General features: G+C 31.8%; 3 protein-coding genes across 9 annotated transcripts in view; 1 reads left to right on the top strand and 2 right to left on the bottom strand.

Moving 5' to 3' along the window:
* Window positions 1-8,262, top strand: part of Shab (Shaker cognate b) — a 43,487-nt gene extending 35,225 nt beyond the window's left edge. The window contains exons 7-9 of one of the 2 annotated variants that reach the window (XM_070300910.1): window positions 3,030-3,246; window positions 3,561-3,971; window positions 4,316-8,262. In XM_070300910.1, the coding sequence (XP_070157011.1) occupies window positions 3,030-3,246; window positions 3,561-3,971; window positions 4,316-4,575 (888 nt within the window). In that variant the 3' untranslated portion in view covers window positions 4,576-8,262. The remainder of the gene's footprint in view (window positions 1-3,029; window positions 3,247-3,560; window positions 3,972-4,315) is intronic. The other variant, XM_070300911.1, reaches the window with a different exon arrangement.
* On the bottom strand, window positions 8,068-10,681 carry Uvop (opsin, ultraviolet-sensitive). The gene is made up of 5 exons (XM_070300918.1): window positions 10,344-10,681; window positions 9,870-10,085; window positions 9,242-9,623; window positions 8,557-8,741; window positions 8,068-8,473 (listed from the first exon to the last, which is right to left on the bottom strand). The coding sequence occupies exons 1-5, from the start codon at window positions 10,568-10,570 to the stop codon at window positions 8,371-8,373; spliced, it is 1,113 nt and encodes a 370-aa protein (XP_070157019.1). The 5' UTR covers window positions 10,571-10,681; the 3' UTR covers window positions 8,068-8,370.
* Window positions 10,682-10,827: 146 nt separating this feature from the next.
* LOC138935926 (FAD synthase) lies at window positions 10,828-16,734 on the bottom strand. Of its 6 annotated transcripts, none has more exons than XM_070300917.1 (7): window positions 16,578-16,734; window positions 14,968-15,877; window positions 13,168-13,328; window positions 12,697-12,943; window positions 12,029-12,473; window positions 11,711-11,852; window positions 10,828-11,633 (listed from the first exon to the last, which is right to left on the bottom strand). In XM_070300917.1, exons 2-7 carry the CDS (start codon window positions 15,872-15,874, stop codon window positions 11,208-11,210), a joined length of 2,328 nt encoding a protein of 775 aa, XP_070157018.1. In that variant the 5' UTR covers window positions 15,875-15,877; window positions 16,578-16,734; the 3' UTR covers window positions 10,828-11,207. The 6 variants fall into 6 exon arrangements, with proteins under 6 accessions (XP_070157018.1, XP_070157013.1, XP_070157014.1 ...); XM_070300912.1 differs by lacking the exon at window positions 14,968-15,877 and adding an exon at window positions 14,362-14,475 and having other exon boundaries at window positions 13,168-13,349; XM_070300913.1 differs by lacking the exon at window positions 16,578-16,734 and adding an exon at window positions 14,362-14,475 and having other exon boundaries at window positions 13,168-13,349; window positions 15,755-15,842.
* Window positions 16,735-16,907: the final 173 nt, after the last annotated feature.

Below are 16,907 nucleotides of genomic sequence, written 5' to 3'. Positions count from 1 at the left end.
AGCTCTTTAATATTACCTATATATATATATAACTTGCTCTGTCTCTCAATCTCTGTTTATTTTATACTGTGTGCGATTATTGATATTATCAATGAATAAAAATGAAATAAATCAAAGACAGCGAAGTGCGATTAGTAAATCGGTAAAAAGATTAGGGAAGTATGAGTGTAATCCCTAAACTATCATTATCAGTCACTTTCAGTCTTTCCGAATAAATGCGATACTGTAATCTTTCAATGATAAAGTGAATACATATTTATTTTTTATAATATGAATTTTTCGTAATCATTATTTTAATTTTATAACATCAGATATCGTCATTGCAAGATATCGCCTTATTACATTTATTCCACATTCTCATAATCATTTCAATCAACACTAAATACTTTCGATTAACAGTATAGTGCAGAAATTTTTATTAAAAAGAAAAAAATTAATATAAAAAAAAGAATACAAACAAAAAATTTTTATTGAAATATGATAGACATGGTAAATATGATATTTTTATAGAAATGTAATACTATCTTGATCTTAGGAAAAACTATCCTTTATTATATTTAATAGAATAGAGGATTGAAAAATATATTAAATTTTACGGCTATTACTATAATACTAATTCTTTTTTTAATTTTGAAATTTCTGCGAGGTCGTGATAGGATTTCGCATTTTCTCTTTAAAAATAGGGCAACTCAAAGAAGCACGCTCTTCTGATTAATTGTGTATTATCTAACTTAAAAATATAATTGAATTATCACGCGAATAATTTTGCAAGATTTACTAAATAAACTTATGCGTTATCTTATTTTAACTGTTATGGAAATCGTAATTTGCACATTAATGAGAGAAACGTAATCTCGTAGTGACACTTTACTTCGGGCGTGTCACACTTTTAAAGAGATGATGCTGTAAGTCACACACATTACGCCCCATCATGCACGATCGCACGCACTCATGCGCCGCACCCCGCTGCTTTTTTCAGCCGCAAAAACCACCGAGACTACAAGCGGAGCGCAGTTGAGCGATTGCCACAGGCTATCATACTTTTCTGAACGCTCCGATGCTCGTCAGAGGGGAAACGTGCGATATCGCACGTTGGCGCTCCGAAACGGAAGTAAGCTCGTTCGCAGCGTGACAGCGTGTTCGTGCGCTTGGCTGGCGACAGATAGCGGGTATCGTTCACCTTGCGTCACGGAACTAACGTCTCAGGGCCAATGGCATGTGCACTATACCCGATAAAAAGACGTAAAGAAATAAGACACCTTCATCGAACTGGCAGTCGATTTTTCTTCACAGCTTAAACTGTTAATGTTTGTTCGCAGCTTGAACTTAATTTAGGCCAGCGTCAGAGCTTTGTATTATACCTTCGAGATACAAGAGAATGCATATGATGTTTTCTTCATTATTGAATATCAATTTGGTATTTATTAACGACAAATTAAATATTGAGAATCGAAGACTGATAATTTCGAAGAATGATAATATTTTTAGAAAAATTTTTGTTACACCGAATTTTTCCATAGGAAATAAAAAGAGAAGTTACCAAGGAATTCTCAACTTACGTCGCAGGATCTGCGTGATTTCAAAGATTTGTTACGATAATTTTTTTTTTTTTTTTTTTTTTTTATCAATCAAGCTGCATATTTAAATGTAAAGTTTTAATTTAACACATTGACATACTTAAAAATTATTATAATTTTAATCGTTAATAATACTTATATATATATGACAGATTTTTTTATAGATCGCGATAACTTTTATTAGTACAATAATATATATAGTAATGTTCTCGTTTAGATGGTTTTAAACAATTTCTCGACGAGCTAACTCTATATATTTAATATTTTAAACGAATAATTTGATACTCAATCTTGTGTATGTTATTAATTTCAATTCACCTAAATTACAAAATGGAATAGATACGAATTTTGAATCAAAATTAGTCTATTTAGGCCATTTTATCCGTAAGTTTCTATTTGCGAATTTTATCCAGATTAATCGGATATAGTACGCATTGTCAGCTAACTAATTAACGTGATCACATTACTTGATCCATATAGGCGTGTTATGTATTGTGCTGCTTCTACCATCTGCAGTCATAAACGTAAATTATATATAAAATAATAATACGCCAATTATATGTAAAATCCTGTTTTTCTTTTGTTTATATTATAAGGCTATAATGTGTGGAAAGAGAACAAAATCTGAGTGAGTTAATCCTGGAGAATAGTCGCAACGCCAACGTATACATATATCATTAAATCACATTCATTAACAATATATACATGCATGTCTGCTCATCTGATAAACTTTTCATATCGATGTACCCTCTATTATTCTCTATATTCCATAGCACATTTATATGTATTTTTCCTAGGCATCTCATCTTCTTTAGAATAGCATGATTAAATTAATATATTATTATATTATACGAAAGGTATCACTTCAAAAAAAAAAACGATTGGGACCAAGGGGTTGGGGGGAAAAAAGGAAAATAAAAGAAAGAGCAAGGAAAAAAAGTGGAAGTTATAAGTGTTCTTTTAATAGAAAAAGATTATGTATAAAAATAGGACTTTGTTATATATTTATTCAGCTTCAACTCTATTTGTTATGTATATTTTTGATTTTTTTTTCTTTTATTAAAAAGATATCTATTACGAGTTTATCATAGAGATTTAGATCAAATCAAGTCTCCTCTTCCTTCAATGTACTTATGCATTGCACATCAATGTGCATCCTTTCACCACGCGTTAAATGTCTATATCTCGAATTTATTATTTCTACAACGATTTATAATCACATATGTATCGCTATATATTGTATATCGCTTATATTTATTACTGCTTATGATTGTGCAATTTTAATATATATTTGTATATGTATATACATAAAAATTTTCCGTTTTATGGCTAAATATGCAGCAATATGAGAGAATACGAGGCATAGCGCCCGTTTCTACTGTACGCGCATTATTACAAGCCGCAATAGTGAAGTCCAAGCATAATATAATCGTCAATTGCGGTTGATTGCAGAGCGTAAAGCCACAAGCGCAATTCGTCAACGATCAGGAAGGCGTGGTAGTGCGTGGTATCCTGAAGGAGACTGCCGCCACTGAGGACAATAACAATGATTACGGAGGACTGCGCGGTGGCAAATCCTCGACATTCGTGCCGACGAATCTGGTGTCAGCCACGCGCATCATCAATTACAACTTATTTGGATCCCTCGGCGGGCCAAAGCACTACACGGGTAAATATATTTGATCTTCACTTAATTGGATTTCTCTCTTTGACGATAGTTTCCTACTTGCTGAACAAACTCATGCCGAGAAACTGAAAAGAACTGGACTGTTGGATTAATTTATCATATAAATTCTGGATCATCAACGAAATTTATGTTGATTATTAATTTTCAGATTTTTATTTGATTCTAACTTTCAGAATTTTATTGCCACTATTTAGGTGAAAATGCATGCTTATTTCTCAAAGTAGATAGAAAAATATAGAACGCATAAAGAAATATCATTTTTTAATTTTTAATAATATTAATGAGATCCGTTTCAGGAGCAAGCGGTGAGAGTAAGCTCTCGTTATCGGCGGATTCCATAGATAGTGACGGCACACCGTTTATGGATCGTCACCGGATGTCGAAGTCGATCCTAAAAAAATCCGACAGCGGCAATAATTACTACAGCAATACCGGCGACTCGGATACCGAGAAGCTAATCACGGACAGCGTGTCCACGACGAGCATGTGCGACAACGAGACGGACGGGCGCGACTCCAATACAACGGCCAATACACGCTCGTCGAAAAAACGTCCCGCATCGCCGTTACTCTCGCGACAGGTTCTCGAATCGATATTCCGCACGAATAACAACACCGAGAGAGAATACACGAGCGGTGAGGGTGACGGTGAGGGGAAAAGTGTAGTCGCGAGGACACCGAAGATTCTATTCGGCGACGTCGTGGAAGGTTCGTATACGAGCGTGTTCTGCTATTTAAAGATGCAGGTGCAAAATGATCAAAATATTAAAATCTATTTTTATTTTTTAAGAAAAAAAAGTAAATAATTTCCTGAACATTTCGAGCTATAATATATAAAATAATTTTGGATATATCCAAGTGCTTAAAAAAATGTTGAACATATAAGAATAGTCAAATCCTTTGTGTGAAACGCTCTTCTTTAAAATCATGTTTCTCGACATGTATGTATTTTTTTCTTGGAAACTATTGGTGCGATTGTTAACATTTTTAAAAATTTGTTTTAAAATAAACAAAAATTGAGATTTGATTCTTATATGATTCTTATATCGCAGAGAAGAAACACGTTCGCAGCGAAGCGATAGCGGAAAAACAAAACAAAGAGTCGGACGAGCAGCCGCGGAAAGCGAAGACACGCGTGCAAGAAGAGTCGAAGGAAAGCCAGGCCACTACGCTGATATTACGTCCCCATAAAACAAGAAAGTCGACAACGACGGAAGAAAAGAGGAGAGCCAACAAGTCGAGCGGATACGGTTGCGCTTACAAGAGCTCCGACGCGAATTGTCTTCCTCAGGAATACCGTTTCTCGTCGTAGCTGCTTCCCCCGCTTCTTATCGCTATTAGACACTGCATATAGTCGCACCATCATCATCATCATCACCCAACGATCGCAATTAATGTACTTGCTCCCAAGGGCTTGTAATGGCTATAATCATCTGTGACAGGTGCCTAAGATGCGTCATCCTTAACATCGATTGCACCTTGGTCAATTTTGATCAATTAACTGTGTAATATATCAATCATTTTGCTAAAATTAACGATCGGCGTTTTGACCCTGGATCTTTCATTATACATATAAGGAGGGTGAAGAAAAAATAGTTAATTAATTATGGCAAAGGTGCAATCAATCTTAAATATTGCGGAAAGCAGTACGTAAGTGTAGGAATCGCGAAATAATTCACACTCAAGGGTTGTTAATGTTTTACGTGATGAATTCGTCGCGATACGGATAGATGATATAAAACTAAGGCAGTAATTTTCGATTACTGTCGCACATACATATTCATAGATAATGAGGAGTGACCCTGACGAGTTCAAAAAAGTTTTTAACTTGCGAGGTATATAGATATGAGCTCCTAATTCTGAGCTACGCGTTTTTTTATATCAGCTTATTTTCGGAGCTGGATAAGGATTTCGTTTGTTTTCATCTCAGATGAGATCATTTAATTGACTTTAAAGCGATTTTAATCGGCTCACTTGGATCCATAAATAGCCTATAAATAGTCTATAAAAGCGAAAATATCTGGGAGCACTAGACTGCATCTTTTATCATTACATTTCCAGCATCATAATTGATGCATGAAAATCTTATACGCTTAGATGCACGACTCTCGTGGCCGTTAACCTGCCATTTTTAACGATAATGTGTATCGCGTATGCCTAAATCAAAATCGATATCTATCTTTTCATAAAGCTCATTAGCAATTATTTAGAATGATAGCAAATGTTACATAATGTTTCGCATCCACAAATGCAGTCGCGATAGCGATTATGTGTCTTTTAGATGAGAAAATGGAATTTAGAACAAATAAATCTTGTAGATTTTGCATTGTAGTCTCACCTGTACGAATAAATGAGTTGTTTGTTTCAGTAGAGCATTGCCGAGATAACGATTCGAAATATTTTGAAATCGCATCTCGGATTATATTTGCGAGTGTTACTTCCACGCCGAAAAATTCTCGCACTCGTGATCTATAGTTTTACTCGTCGAGATGAATCTCGTGCCGATTTTTTCGCAACAATCTAAATCGCGCGATGAGTGCAACTCATCTAGTCTAATTTTAGATGTTTATCGATGGAGTACATATCTGCAACAAGACACTTGTAGTTCATTGTTATTAGTAATCGTAGGAGTAATAAGAAAGATGATGAACAAGCGTATATTATTAATTATTAATGCCCGCGCGGCCCGTTGTTATTGCGCCAATGTTCTGTATAAATCGCGCGCCTCGAATATTTTCTAATTTCGTACAAATTATTCGTACAAATCGCTTCCGCTGTGGACACGTCTCATATTCCGAATGATTGGTTTCAAATTGTTGCCTCTGCCTCTTCTTGTAGTTTTTAACGACTGTAAGGTGAGCGAATGGATTGAGAAGAGTGTGAGATACCATCGTGCGAAAAGTAGATGAATGAAAAAAAACGTTGAGGGAAATAATTTCCAAATCTCTTAAAGCAATCATAAATTGTGGTACATAACGACGTTCCATTCCTTGATAACGCTTATTCGTCATGCTTTTATTCTTATATAAATTTGCATACGATATTTTTTTTCACTGTGATGGATTACATTATCTTTCAAGTCTTCACGTGTAACGCTATAGAAAGGAGTTTTTAATCACTAGAATAACCATATTCTTTAGATGCTAATTAAAAAGAGGACAAAATTGGAATATATATACTTTTTCGTGTTTATTATCAAGATAATTTTATTGATTCGTTTTAGTATGAATTATTTGCTAAATGTAATAATGTACAATTTCCAGGTTTTCTTTGCAAACATTTTTAAAACGAATAGAATACGGAATGGAACATAATATAGGCTATATACGTAATCTTAATGATGATGTTCAATTTAGAGCTTTGAATTTCCGTAAGGCTAGCTTTTTAATAATCTACAAGCTACAGTGATAAATGGATTAAATTACATTTAACTTTTTAATATCTCATATATTATAAAAAAATATAAATTATATTAATTTTTCCAAACCTACACTATAGGACCATAAGACATCCGTAAATATATTTCTCAAGAAAGAAGAACTTGTTCTCTCTCGAAAAAATCGAGATGTTTCATTATTATCGAAGAATGGAATAACAAGAACACCGAAGCTTTGAAGAGAATATTATAAATGCGCCAGTCTCTGATTAAAGCACAGGATTGTGCCAAGCAAATGATTTCGCGAGACAAAACGTTTTTACCCTTTCACGAGCATTCCGTACATCGTTTGCGTACCTGTTATTCATAGTCGGATATCTTATACCGCTTATAGAGAGTTTTTAAATAAAGAAAAAAAATCGATGTGTCTTCTGCGAGCTAACGTAGTCGAATTTAAGAAGTTCCTAGAGACTGCGTAAAAGAGAGAGAAAAAGAGAGGATGGTTTATTATTTATTATTGTAATTGTGCATTAGTGGCAAAAAAAATAGCACCATTTAGAGCAGTGAAAATAGTACAAAGGATGCCATCTCGTACAACGTGCGCGTTACGAGAAAATCGAGTGGACGACGCTCTTTATGTAGTCGCTACAAAAATGCGCAGAAAAATACTGTTTTCTTCGTGTTTAAATTAAGTTTATGACAGTTGCGAGTTGTCGTTGCTTATTCAAAGAATGTTAACTGATATTTATTTACATAACGAACAGATTGTGATTCTGGCCACTTTGAAGAACCCCGCCGAATTTTTTTTCGGATTTATAGAGTCTATTTATTTTTTTTACTTCGACTTCTCTCTTCCATTTTCCACGCTGGTTGCAACGCAGCTGCAATGAATTATCAGAATAACGTCGATATATATTAAGCGCTAGCCATTCGATCGATCGCATAAATTTATTTTTCCGGTCTTATAAGGCCTATTAGTTTTAAGGCTGGTAAAAAATATAAAAATCAATAAAGTTATAACTTGCTAGTTTTTGTTCCTTACACGGTTGTGTTTTTTCATCGCTCAAGTGTTTCCCTTCAACAATATAATGACCGTTTGTAATGAATAATGACTATTGAACGCACCATATACTTGATCTACGTAACTTCTGCAATTCTCTTTTTATATCCAGAATGAAATTATAGCATAGAATTTCATAGAATCGACGAGTTTCTTAGAAACGAGTATTCTTCGCTCTATGTTTATCTAAAAGTAAACAGGTACTTTTCCAAATAGAAAGTTTTAGAATACTTAAAACTTCATATACGGTAAGATGATGAAGATTATGACAAGTTTAAGTAAAGGAAGATTTATCTAAGCGAAGACAGCAATCGTCACATTCAGTTAAATAGTGTATCGAGAATGACATGTATTGCATTCATAGGACATATACCATAAGTACGATTTATTGCATTGTTTTATTACACATGACCGATACTGTTTTCAATTATAGGGATAAGTGTCATGCTATTTTAACCAATATACTTATTCATCATGCGTACATAAAGTGAATTAGTTGCAATAGCCGTTATAAATATTACACTTATCGAACTTGCACCGTCCGTTGATGGCAGAACTTATAATATCAATGCATGATGATATTGCTTTCATAAAATATATAAATTTTACAATGACTATAGCAACTGATCACTATCATAATTTTCTCTAATAATAATGTACTTGGATGCAATTTAGGACGAGGGTGCGTTCACCATTTCAGTCGTGGTACTCTGCGTCTCCGGAATGGGCTTCTCTTGCAGTTCTAGCCACGGTAATCGTTTTTGCAGTTCCAGTCTGTAGAATAATATTAACGTTTAGAGGAAAATAATATTAAAGCTCTTGATCTATATTACGACAGTTACGTTAAATTTACTTGCCTATATCTCGGATGGCTTATAGCGTACACGTACGGATCCAAGCAAGCCACAAATTTGCATGTGCACGCCGGTATCATTGTAATACCTGGAGTTAATAGTGCTTTATTCCCGAAAGCACCGATCATCGCGAGAGTACCATATGGGGTCCACGAGAGGACGAAAAGAAAACAGATCGTAATCGCAGCCTAGATAAAAGAACATACGCAACATGTCACATAATTTTTTTTTAATGCATATGTGTTTTAATGAATATAATGAATACATGATAACTGCTCTCATATTTGCGATTAAAATGCAGTAACGTCAATGTATTAATTCAATACAGAAAACTAGAATCTTTAATCGCCAAAATTTTGTATGAAATGTATATATCAACTTTTTGAGCAAAAGAATCAGAGAATTCTATCAATCATATAAAAATTCTGAAACTTCGCCATTTTTACAGAGATGATTTTTAGATTTCGAAATTGTTTTTAACATTTAATACGCGATACTTGTGAGCATATGAACTTATCTGACAAATAAATAAAGTTTGCAAAACATCTGCACAGACAAAATTTTTGGTTTTAAAAAAAAGTTTGTCTTATTATTAATATCAGTTTAAAAAAAATACGCGTTCTAGATTTAAATTTCTTCAAAAACATAATTTTTATAAAAAATTATTTCTATAAAAATTATATAATACCTTGGCTATACGTATTTCCGCACTTTGAGCATTCGTATTTGCGTTGCTCCTCAAACTTTCAACATTCATCTTCTTTGCTTGTTCACGAAGAGCTTTCTCATGATTAACAACGTGGCTGACAATTTGACTATAATAATATATGATGAGAGACATTGGTATACAATAGGAAAAGGTGAATATTGTGGCTACAAAGTATCGTATCTCTGGCGTATCTGTCAAATAATCGAAAGTGCAACTCGTTAAAAAGCCTTCAGGCACAAAACGACCCCAAACATGCATCAGTGGCATCAAGGCCCAAGGAATCGTGTATGTCCAGATGAGCGCAATAAGGAGTATCACTTGACCGCGTGACAACTTTCCGTCGAGTGGTCGAGCTATAGTACTATAATTTTATTTATATTTATATAAATATACTACGTATCAGTATGTGTTTTATTATTAAATTGATTAGTAAATTCAATACGCAAAATATGGCATTTATTTTAAAGTATATATTATATATATAATTTTTTTTTTTTTTTTTTTTTTTTTTTTTTTTTTAATACATATATAATATATTTAACATATGAGATATATTATATTTAATATATATATTAAATTTTATTCATTTGAAAAGATTTTGTGATACCTATATCTGTCATATGCAATAGCGGCATTCGTCATGGCAGCTCCAATTCCACTAAGCGCTCCCATGCAAGCAAAGATCTGACATCCTAAATGACCCGTAGCAAATCCGGTATTGAAGGAATTATATATAAATATCGGTGCCTTAAGCATCATGATAAAATCACAAAACGCCAAGTTCACCACAAACAAATTCGAGGGAGTTCTCAGCGATTTGGCTCTACATGTAAAAGAGATATCAACGTGTCTCCAGTTGAAGTGATAATATCTTAAATTCTAATATTTTTAATAATAGTGTATTAAAGATTAGAGAAATCCACAAAATTGCAGAAAGAAAAATATTAAATTTTATTGATTCTTGATTATATTTTTCGTACGGTTGTGAAATTTAGCCAAATATAGTTGAATAAGATTTCTTGCCAAAATATTTAATTGTAATGTGTGTGTGTGTGTGTGTGTGTATGTGTGCAAAACTTACGAAATGAATATCCATATAACCAGTCCATTTCCAAATAGTGCCACGAAAGTGAAGAGTATATACAGAATAGCTAGCAGATAATGAAGGGAGGGGTTGGGCTCGGGATAGACCAGCCAATGTTCCGGTATATGGACTAATTCTTCAGCAGGAACGTTCCATCCCAGCAATCGTGGTGGTCCTGCTGGTAGAATTCTCGCCTCCCAGTGAACGCTTCCGTTGGTATACATATTGCGGTCTGCCAACCCCTCACCTTATTTTACTTCGTGTCGGTGGACTTTTTATACGCTTTGCGGTGATTCAAATCCGCGAAACCCTAATCCGTCTAGCTTAAATGGCTTCGAATGGAGGATTAATCAAAGATTATCCCCAACTTGCTGATGGTCAGCATGCTTTTTTATTACGTCAGCTATCGAATTATCTATAAAGTAGGATTTTTTATTATGGCTTTGATTGCGCGATAGGATTGTTGTTATTGTTTGTTTCTCGAAGAAAAAGAAAAATATTCAAAAAATATTCTTTATCGAGAATAATTTATTTTTAAAAATTACGTGGAAGCATTTGAATAATATATCTGTCATTGAGTTTCAATAATATTAAAAAGTTTCAAATGTTTATATTTGCAGGATAATGTTACCCGCGTACCACAATTAATACAATTATAGAAATAAAAATTATTAATTTATAAGGAAGAATATAATAATTAAAAATTAAGACTCTCCCTCTTTATAATTAAATTAGTAACAATATAATTAATATATTAACAATAATAATTAATATTAGCCAATTGAATACGCATGTACGCATGCATATGGAATTTATTATTAATTTCTAAAAATTATATTAAAGTCACGTTCTATTATTCTACTATACTCTGCCTTCTCTTTCGGCAGATTTATCGAGCAAAGTATATGCTGGTAAGTAAGATGAGGGATTGTTAGGATCTTTCAACAACGGATTTCGCATTGTGGTACTTTTGCTGCCAATACTCGTGTATCCTTGATCGTAGAGCGAACAATAAGGGATGTTGTGCTTCAATAAGAATGTCCATACTTGACTGTACGACCAGTTCAAGATTGGATTCACGCGTATCAATCGTGGCCAGTCCGAATCAGTAGGCGCAAACGGCTGTAGATTTTCAGAACCTGGGTCACCTTTCCTTATTCCCATAAGACTTGCTTTTAAATTGCATCTCTCCTCCAGTAAGGCAGACAACGCGGATCGCATAGGCCGTTGCTTTCGTATTATTTCCGCACCATAATACTGAGAAGCTGATTCCACAAACATTTCCACCTATGCATACATAATTTCAATACGGTATATAAATATTCTAGTTACATATTACATTATTTAACCATTAGTGCTCTTACCTCTGGAAAGGAATCAGCAGTTACGTATAAACATAATAAGGACGAAATATTACGCAATTTGATAATGGTAGCAGCTAAATGCAAGACTACTGTACAATCCTTACCACCATTAAAACTAATGAATACTTCATCTGAATTATATCTATAAAATATATACACATATATACATATTCTAATAAATAAGACATATAGTATATACATGATAATTCAGGATATATATGTGTGTTAGGATATATATGTCTTTTTGCACAAGCAAAAAAGACATATTATTTATTAAAAATGTTGATATGGTTTCTCATTATTTATTTATGTGCATACCTATCATAGCATTCATTTAATATATCCAATGCGCATTTAATATGCGCTTCATTTTTACTATCTTCCAGAATAGCATTCATTTGAAAACGACCGAATCCGTGTTTTAAATTCATAATCTTTTGTATTGGTAGATAATATAAAAGTTCCTCTCTTGCTTCCGAAATTGCTTCCTTAGATCCCTCTAAAGTAATTCTCGTAAAAATTTGCGGTTCTGATTGCGGATAACTGCTAATTTTCACTTTGCCATTCCAACGTTCTGACTGTTCATCCAAAATATTTACTATTGAGAGTTCCTCCAATTCAATATCTATATATTCATAGTGTAATGGCGCGCATCCTCTCAATCGAGATATTATTACATCTGTAGCAGATTCGAAATATTTCGGCGAACCAGGCAATACATAAACATTTTTCACGCTTATTATTGGGAAAATTTCTGAAAATTCTAATATAATATATATAAATATATATAAAAATATATAAAAGAAATTAATTAATGTTTTATCATTAAAATATTATACGATGTTAATACAAGTGATATATATATATATATATATATATATATATATGTAAAGAAAACATATTTTCTTATATTAGGATAATTGTCTTATATATATATATAATATAAATATAATAAAAAAAAATAGATTTTAAATAAAACTACATACTTTTAGAATCAATATTGATAATTTCACAAGGACTGGGAACAATAGCAAGTCGTTTTACTTCATGCTGGCCAGGTTTCAATTGACTATATATGTCAAACAACTTCTGATGAAATTCGAGTTTTAATTCAAAAGCCTTTGCTACAGCTTCATAAGTTACATCATCATGAGTAGGCCCAACACCACCAGATGTAAATACAGCAGAATATTGTTTTGAGGCACTGTTTATTTCTTTAGCAATGTCATCCACCTAGAAACATTATTGGATATTAATATTACCATTGTATGTGTAATCTAAAAATTAAAGGTGTTATATTTGTTAAATTATATGATAACTAAACAAAAAAATATATTTTTTTATTTCTTAACATTAATAAAGAGTAAAAATAAATATTCTTATATATAATATCCATTGTACTTCTTAATAATCTTTACAGTATATTTACAAAGCAATGATAATGAAATAATACGCACAACATCAGGGACCACTGTAACTTTCAGTAGTCTTACTCCAATAGCGGTTAAATTTTTTGCCAAGTATGACGTGTTGGTATCAACTATTTGCCCGCGTAAAATTTCATCTCCCACGGTTATCAAACACGCTGTACATGGATAACATATCTGTTGCGACATATCCTTCTAAATTCTGTCCTTTACTGAAATAAAAAAAAATAATAAAACCAAGAATGACTCATGTCGTTTCTCCTTCTTGTGCTTATATGCAATCTATACACATTGTCTCATTACTATGCATGACATATATAATTATGATTTATGATTTTTACTTTATCTGTATTTTATCTAGTATATTATGCAATTTTAACAAGACACCCGCAAAGTAAATCACTAAATATTAGTGCAACAGTGAAATAAAGGATGGTACGAGAGACGGGGGAAAGTCGAATAATAAATAATATAATATATTTTTTGATAGTATTTATTGTTACACAAATTATATAACAAAGATAGTAGGATATAATATTAATAAAGTATTATATTATTTTATGTTATATAATATTTTTTTAATATACATGTTGAAACAGATGATTGAATTACACAATTATTTGAATTCATCTATTTTTTTTCATTTTTTGTCAAAGTTGCATTTGCTCCATCTTTGAAGCTGTTGCATTCATTTGTGCTGACATCACTTTAGATACCAGAGATTTTGTATTTTTGTTAATTGTTTTCTTTTCAATAGTATCAAGTTTTGCTTTAAAATTACGCTTTTGCACCTCCTTACGCAATTCTTGCAATAGTTGATCCATGTTGGCTGTTTTATCTTTGTTTGATATCTTATTTCCTTTTGAATCAATCTGATTTCAAAGCAAAAAAATAATTATCTTTTGTAAATCATTTTTTAGTAATATTTTAATATATTCTACATATTCGGAAGCCTTGCATGCATTTGACTTATAAAACTTTTGTAATTTAATAAAACAATAAGCAAAATATTAATTTTTATTTCACTACTGCACTTTAAATAAGTTGAATTGGCGATTCGTGATTTGCTTTGACTTGTTTTTACATATTTCTAAGAAATCGTATGTAGATTGCAATCTCATAATAATTATTTCATTTTATTTGTATAATATGTATATATATATAATTTACATCTATATCAATTTTTTATTTATTTTAATTTGTAATTATCTATTACACACTTACTTTCTTCGGATTAATAATCTTCTGTGCTTTAACTTTCAGCTTGATACTACGAGATGTTGCCACTTTGAAAACATTTTTGTTTTTATAAGTTTCTTTATTCTTTCCCATTGTTTTCTGTAACATCAATGTTACATCGTTAATTACAAGTAAACCGTTATATATTATTAATCTCTATTTTAAGTTTCTTCATTGCTGGTTCCTTGTCTTTAAACATATTTTCTTTCAACAAAAATGATACTCGAACCATTTCTTTATTCGGTGAAACATCCCTAATATCCTGTATATCAACAATAGCATCAGTAGAAAGTGTATAACCAAGCTTTTGCTCAACTAATAACCTTCCTAGTCTGCAAACATTGTCTGTTTTGTTTGCTTTTACAAAACAATATAGGTGGAATATAAGTGGTTTAAGACAAACTTTTTCAAACTCTTCTTGCATAAGCCAATCAGGCAATATGTCTAAGAATTCAATGGCTGATGCGGGTAAATTCATTATTATATGTTCGGAACCAGATAAATCTTGAGCACGTCTGGACAAAATATCATCTTTAACAATGTTTCTTAAAAAATCTCTGCCATCCATGTTAAAAGCTTTAAAATTATTTTTTAATTTGTTAATAGTGGCATTTTTCTGAAGCCACTTGTAAGACTCAGGATTCAAATCATTAGCAAATACTTGGATTTTTTTACGCGCGGCAGGAATAGCGAAGGGTCCTACTCCTGCAAATACATCATACAGAACATCACCTTGCGTCATAAATGATGTCATTCTTGAATGTTCAGTAGACAAACGTGAATTCCAATAAACTTGTGCGAAATCAAACTGATATGTACAGCCATGTTCTTTTGTGGTTGTTATTGTGTTTCTTTCACCAGCCAGGATTTCCATAGCAAAATATCGAAACGTTGTATCAATTGTATTCATTTTATTTACTACTGTTTGCACATTTGGAGTCTTGTCAAGAAATATTTGACCAATAATTGTTTTGTATGGCAAATGTACATCGCGTAAATTCAACTGCACAATATGTCCCACTAAAGTATACGCTGTTGGAACTTGAATATCTTTTGGTAGAATTGATTTTAATATCTCATCACGACGCCAATTATCATATTTTATAGGAATGCTCATAAAATCAAAATGTTCATATTGATCCACCAGTAATTTTCTATCATTCTCAGTAATATCTTCAAATTTTGTGATAATGTTTGGATTTAAATAAATGATAACTCCTTCGCTTGTCTTTTGAATTGGTTTAAAATTACACATCTTTAGCAAATATTTCTTCAAGATGTGCATAATTCTTGAGACAGCAGTGTTACATAATTTTAATGTTGGTACATTCACAATTGTTGTAAATGCATCACGATCCAAGCATGTCATACCACGTACCGATACTGGAGGAACCAGCAAGGAAGTCATAGTAGTTGTATAAAAGCAGTACTGATGTTTCAAGTAACTAAAATGCTGTACTGCACTGATGAATCTGCCAACTGCCATATACAGGATCATACACTGCACAACAGAAACGATTGGCAATAATAATTATTTTACTACATAACTTATATTATTTGATAAACAATAAGAAATAGTAACAATATCATTTTCTAAACATGTAAATTTATAAAAAAGAAAGTTAAAAATATTAACTGTGTACATTGCTGTAATTTTATTCATGAAATGGCTTAAGCCATAGCTGTAAGCTTAATATTATGTTAATTAAATTCGAATGATTTGCAAATAATAAGATAAACCAAATATATATATTTTATATATTATAATTTATTAATATATTCGCATTAATAACTAAACACATTTAAAAATATATATATAATATATATTTAATAATATATTTTAATTATTCGGATTTTTCTAAAGTATTTTCTGATCCTGTATATTGACAAAAAAATCTTTTCTCTTTAGCTGCACTTTCTATCATTTTTTTTGTCTTCAAATTTTCGTATAAAAGAATTTCACTTTAAACTCAAAATATATAAAAAGATACAGCTAAAAAAGAGCAGATCTAAGCTTGGCTGCAACATCATCATACATCTGGCATCCTTTTATTATTATAATTATATGTTTAATAAACAAGTGTAGAAATCGCAATAAGATAAAAAGATAAATAGCTCTTTAAAGATTTTATTTAATTACGTTTAGATGCAATTGTTGAAAAAAAGATATTAATGGAAAGAAGATGAAATATAATTTTTACCTGATCGTTTATAGAAAATCCAATGTCCAATATAGATATTTTATATAGATGTTCAACATCAACAATAGGAATTGAAATGTTAAATGTTAAATGTTATTCGAAAAAACAATTCGATATATAATAAAATCGTAACCTCTCTTTATGCGCAAACTTAGGTCTTAAGTTAAAGTCTGTTCGTTTTGCTTGCACTTTATACACTATGCGGCGTCTACAATAGAGATTTTAAGTCCTAAACCTTAAGAAATTGACCAATCACAGTCGAGTATTCTTTTCATACTTGACTGTGATTGATCAATTTCTTAAGACTTAGGACTTAAAATCTCTATTGTA

This window comes from Polyergus mexicanus, unplaced genomic scaffold (assembly GCF_030449975.1).
Source record: "Polyergus mexicanus isolate NDT 795.1 unplaced genomic scaffold, iyPolMexi1.0 SCAF_8, whole genome shotgun sequence".
NCBI classification, from domain to species: Eukaryota; Metazoa; Arthropoda; class Insecta; order Hymenoptera; family Formicidae; genus Polyergus; species Polyergus mexicanus.
Note: the sequence above shows the minus strand (reverse complement) of the source record. Positions and strands in the feature narration are given on the sequence as shown.